The sequence below is a fragment of the Pseudonaja textilis genome, chromosome 2, assembly GCF_049901715.1.
Source record: "Pseudonaja textilis isolate UNSWEBS1 chromosome 2, rPseTex1.2, whole genome shotgun sequence".
NCBI lineage: Eukaryota > Metazoa > Chordata > Lepidosauria > Squamata > Elapidae > Pseudonaja > Pseudonaja textilis.
The window spans coordinates 101,436,055-101,442,054 of NC_141991.1; the positions used below are offsets into that span (position 1 = coordinate 101,436,055).

At 38.9% G+C, this 6,000-nt stretch overlaps 1 protein-coding gene across 1 annotated transcript in view; it reads left to right on the forward strand.

Moving 5' to 3' along the window:
* Positions 1 to 4,275, forward strand: part of LOC113437259 (cytochrome P450 2C5-like) — a 59,373-nt gene extending 55,098 nt beyond the window's left edge. Inside the window, 3 exon segments of the mRNA XM_087924742.1 lie at positions 3,055 to 3,242; positions 3,570 to 3,699; positions 3,829 to 4,275. Of these exon segments, the coding sequence (XP_087780868.1) occupies positions 3,055 to 3,242; positions 3,570 to 3,699; positions 3,829 to 4,031 (521 nt within the window). The 3' untranslated portion in view covers positions 4,032 to 4,275.
* The last annotated feature ends 1,725 nt before the right edge of the window (positions 4,276 to 6,000 follow it).

The window sequence follows — 6,000 nt, forward strand, 5'->3', positions numbered from 1 at the left end:
TGCTTTCAATGATTTGCTGAACAACCTGCATGTGATCCATTCTACTGTAGCCACTTCTGAACCCTGCCTTCTCCTTTGGCTAGTCTATTTAATGTTCTCACTATTCTTTTTCCTATTATCTTGGGGAAAACTTTGTAGATGACTGAAAGAAGGCTTATTGGATAACAGTCTTGAAATAATCTCTGGCAGTGGTGCAATTCAAACATTTTTACTACCGTTTCTCTGGACATGGCTTGGTCGGTGTGGTCATGCGACTGGGTGGGCATGGCTTTATTTTATTTTTATTTTTTTGCTTTTTTGCAGCCACCCCACCCGGTTTTTGGGCTCTCTGGGCCTCAGAGGAGGGGGACATTTTGCTCTTCTAAGGCTCCTCTGAGGCTCAGGAACGAAAAAAACAGAGCATGGGAGGGGCAGGCAGCACCCTTCCAAGCTCCATTTTGGGAGCTTCCTAGCCTCAGAAGAGCCTCTGTGAGGCATTTTTGCTCCCCAAGGCTCGTCTGAAGCTCAGGAAGAAAAAAAAAACAGAGTATGGGAGGGGCATGCAGCACCCCTCCACACTCCATTTTGGGAGCTTCCTGGCTTCAGAAGAGCCTCTTGGGGGGGCATTTTTACTCCCATAAGGCTCCTCTGAGGCTCAGGAAGGCAAAAATTGGAGGGAGGCTGAGCCATTTTTTGCCTTCCTGGGCCTCAGCAAGGGGAATCCTGGCACAGCTGATCGAATGTACAGCTGATTGTCAGGAGGGGAAAAAAAGAAAGAAATACCATAGGCGAATGTCAGGCAGGTGGGGTGAGTGAGCATTGGGTGGAAGGGTGACCAGGTTGGGGCTGTCACCAGCCAGAATTTACCACCAATTTGGTGACCCACACCAAATTCTTGCTACTGGTTCACCCAATCTGGTGCAAACCAGCTGAATACCACCACTGATCTCCAGCCACTTTCTTGTGTATAAGAATTCAGCATTTTAACATGTATTGGGTATTTTTTTCTCTTCTGAGGCACCTCAAGTATAGTTTTCTTAGTATCTTCTGTAAACTGTGGCCACCAGTTTTCAGCATTTCAACCGTAACAGTCATTTCCTGAAGTTTTGCCATTTTTCACTGATTTTATGGCATTTGATACTTTCTCCACTAAGATATAAGGCATTTCCTTTCGTGGATGTTGTTTCTTTTGAGTTATCTTGATCTTTATATAGCTCTGAATAGAATTTAATTTGTATTAATTTTTAATCTAATTAATTAATAATCTAATAATTTTGTTGGAATTATTTCTAACATTTCTTGTCTTGTTCTTCACACAGAGCTATCTTCATGTTTTAATGCAAAACCTTCTTTCTTGAATTTATAAGCTTGCATTTGCTCTATTAATCCCTTTGGTTTCTTCAATTTTCTTTTTTACAAGCTTCATGTTAAACTGGTGCATTTCTTCATGGATATGCTTTCTTTTGGTCTTGCAAAGTTCAATGTACTTCAGTTTATTAGTGAAACTTCTGGTATTCTTCATTGCCCATTGTTTTTTCATTAACTCAATAGATTTCTGGCTGTGCAAAGTGTTTTTCCAGATGTGCTATATGTATATAGTTCAAGGAATTTGGACTATTTGTTCATTTCGGTCCATAATATTCATCTCTTCCAAATCTTGCAATAGAGCAAAGTGATTTGATAGAATAATCTCAAAATTGCTGTTTTCCTCTAACGGCTTATATTCTTTTTTGTGAAATCTTTATCATTTTCATATGCTCTTTTCAACTGTCTATCTTCACTTTAGCTTGCACCTTCTATGGTCACTTCCAATGTTAATATGATCAATGACAGTACAATTGCAGAATAAGGTTTTAACACTTGGCATGGTAAAGTCAATTTTACTTGTATACCCAGATGGACTTCACCATGTCCATTTTCTGCTAGCCTTTTTCTTGTAAAATGAGTTCATGATATAAAGTTCCTATCCTTCAGCAAAATCTACTAGTCTGTCACCTCTATTAGCTCAATCACCATTTCCATATGGGCCAGTCACTTTTTCTCCAGTTATTGTTCTTCCTATTCTTGCATTAAAGCCACCCATTAGCATTTTGTACTGGCATTTTTCTTTGTCTTGAAGTTAGGCCACATAAAACTCTTAGACCACATCATTTCTATAGCTTATTGTTGGTGCGTAACCTTGGATGATTTGAAGCTAGTATTATTTGTTCAATTAAATGATGCATTGGGCTATTCTGTTTGGTATACTTTCAAATTTTACTAAAGAGTATTTCAGCTTTTGGTTGATGAGAAAACCAACTCCACCACCTTAACCATCTTATCCATCTTATTCATCCTCTAGTGTAGAATGTTTTCCTTTTTGTCATGTTTCACATGCATAGTGTTGAGTTCAATCAATAGTTATTGTAGTCGAACATCTGTTTTCATTGTTCGAATGTTGACCATTCCTATGTCCAAAGTCCAAAGGCAGCCTGATTTAACCTGGTGATTCTTAGCATCCTCTGGGGAATGAGTGCCATTTTTGAGGTTATATTGGCATGTGGAAGGAATAGACCATAACCAGACACATTAGGCTACTGTGGGTGGACAGATGTGATCGGTGTTAATCTGGAGTATCCATCATGACCAGTTCACCTTAGGAGACCCTTCTGGACATATACATGTCCAACATCATAGACCATGAATTCATTTACCCACACAATACAATAACAGTTTAGGAAATTAAGTACATTAGTTGTTTTTTTTTCTCTTGATTACTATTTATTCCAACTTTGGGTGGGGACTATAAATCTTCTAAAGTCTCCTATGGAAACACTTTCGCTTTGCTAGTTTTCAGCTTAATAAGAAAGATACAAGACAGAGATAAACAATACATATCTCTTCTTCTTGCACTAGAAAAATTGAAATGTTCTCCACTAAGAAATGACTTTGGAGGGAGAGCCATTGTCTTGACTAGAAGAGTCTTCCCTGAATTTGCTTTGAAAAAATGTTTCTACTCAAGTAATAGTAGATAGCAGATGCTCATCATGAGAAAGTAAAAGGCTGTCAATCTCATCTCAATATGTTGTCTCACAGCTAAGGTGCAACAGGATATTAATGAGATAGTAGGTAAAAATAGAACTCCAAGCATGGAAGATCAGTTGAAGATGCCTTTCACAAATGCTGTGGTCCATGAGGCTCAACATTATTGGATTGGGAGCCTTGAGAGCTTTCCACGGGCAACAACCTGTGACATAAAATTCCATGGTTACAACATTCCCAAGGTGTACCAACAATACTAATCTACTAATCAAGATACTGTGCAGAAGAAAAAAAAAAAGATGACTGTTAGTAGCCAGAGATCATATTCAAAGTTTAGTAAAGTTTAGTAAATATGTATTGATATTCCTTATTTATGGAATTGTAAGTTGCCTAGAGTCACTTTGGATAGTGAGAGGTATATAAATTTCATAAATAAATTACTTAAATCAAATCTCTTTCCCTTCACTCCATTTCAGAATGTTTGCAGATTGCTCTCTGCTGGCTTATTTTATGTGTGGCATGAAGCAAAACCAACTAATGTCATCTGTTTCCTCACCTCCCTCTTCAAGTACATGGCTGTTGCACCACTCCTCTCCTCAGTATGTTTTGATCCTCTCCATTGGGAAGTTCAACCCTGATCATTTTTTGAATGAAAGGTCCGGTTCAGGAAAAGAGATGCTTTCATGCTATTCTCAGCAGGTACAGTCCTCTTGGACATAGAGTATTACAATTTCACATGTTGGCCTGATCCATGTTATTCCTTTATCAGGCACAATTCCAGATGGTGTACTTCCTAAATAAGCTTTATGTTCTTGTTTGCTATTGCAGGGAAGAAGGCCTGTCCAGGAGAAGCTTTGGCTAGGATGGAGCTCTTCCTGTTCTTCAGCACCTTGCTCCAGAAGTTCACCTTCTATCTGGATAGGGACACCAAAGACACAGATGTAAAGTTTTTGTTTATGGTCTTCCAAAATAAGAATCAATACCTCCTTATACGAGCTGTTAAATGTTCAATGGACCCTTGTGTTCAATAATTAAGACAAAGAAAGAAGCCAAGATCATGATGAGTGTCAACTTCCTTCCTTCCTTCCTTCCTTCCTTCCTTCCTTCCTTCCTTCCTTCCTTCCTCCCTCCCTCCCTCCCTCCCTTCCTCCCTTCCTCTTTTCTCTTCTGTTATTTTTGTTTTCCCCTCCCCTCCATTTCCATTTTCTCCCTTCCCTTCTTTCCTGGCACAAATGTATCCTACAATTTGCTCTTTTTAAGATCTAGAAATTGGATTGGCTGACCTACAGTATATTAATAAATATTCAAATAAAGCACATGGGATAGCTTTTACTTTTAAAGGCAATCTTAAAACTAATGTGGAATACAGATGCTATGATTGTGAAGGACACTTTATTTTTTATGGCAAAATGATTACTCTTATGTGCTCTGATAACATTTTATGGGCAAATTAAGAATATTTTTGAAATATTTCATACAAGCTTCTCTAAACTGTATTCTGCAAATAACCAATGTATAATTCATACTAAAGATTCAAATTCATTCTAGATTCTCATTTAGAAGTATTATGAGAAAATGATGTGGAATAATGTAACATTTGAAACAGGATGCTGAACTGGTGGTGACCTATTAGCTCATCTTTTCCAGTTTTAGCAAATAGCATCTGGCTTAACACTCATTTTTCATTTTATTCCACAACGATTTGGTTTTATTTTGTATTAAGCCTTAGGGCTTAACCTTAAGGATGCAAGAGATGAGGGAGATCTGGGGAGAGAGGCTGAGAAGGAACACTGGGATGTAATGGGTAAGGGAAGATAGGGTCGGATCTTGGGAATTGATCCTCACTTGATGATGTCAATCTCACTGGTTGAGAGTGATCCAATTGTCTAGTTTCAGGATCTTCCCTTAAGGCCAGATTATAGGATCCTGTAATGGGCACTAGTAATAAAGTTGATGAACAGGAAAAAGAACCTCCTATTGGCAGTTGTAATCTGCAAATTATTGAGGGTTTCCAGGCAGTAAAAACTGGATGTGAGGCCCTTTGGTTGAATTTGGGTTCTACAGAACCATTTTGATTGCTGCTAGTATATTTCCTTTGCCCAAAATTGTGCCTGCCTGAGTTGCTGGATCTGTTACTAGGTTGACAATAGAGATCCTGATGCTATTGATTCATGAAGAATTCAATTTTGCATCTGGTAGCCTTTAGTCTAAAGAAATCCAGGGGTTTATGTCCATCATGGCAAATATGGACATATTCCAAATCGCTAGATATAACACTTATGAGGGACCACTAGCTTTTCTTTTGTGACAGGTATGATATATCTAGCTTTGGAGAATATCATTATCATTCACTAAATATTTTCTGGCTTGCTGGTATCATTCACCTCACGGGGATCCAGGACTTGTTCAATCAGCCCATGCAAGTTGGGTATCAGACAGAGCTTGGGTGAGTCATCTGGTAGGCTATCTGGCTGAGTCCTTAGTTGCATAAAGTTTCATAAAGTTGCATAAAACTCCAGTTTCACAAGAACGCCTCACCAAGCTGACCACTTTGATTGAACTGTAGCAATGTGGGTTGCTAGGTGCTGCTATAGTGTGTATTTAGCAGAAGGTCCCATTGCCCATGATAGGAGGCAGTGGTTCTTCCCCAGCCTTGCAGTTACAGCCATTAAGTCTAATGTGAGATACACTGGTTACCACCCCAGATCCTTTTGTTTACAAAGGACTGCCTCCCTTAAAAAAAAAAAAAGTTTAATTGATATGTGTTGAGTTTTTGTAGGAGATGACCAGGCAGAGCACAAGGAAGGGGTCATATCTGTCATGAGTCCCCGCCTACAAGAGATCTAAATTCAGCCCATCTTGAATTCCTTATCTACTGCCAATTTCTTTTGGCCATTATTTGTACAAATTCTAGAGACGAGGTGGCTCAGTGACTAAGATACTGAGCTTGTCTATCAGAATGTTCAGTAGTTCGGCGGTTCAAATCCCTAGCACCACATA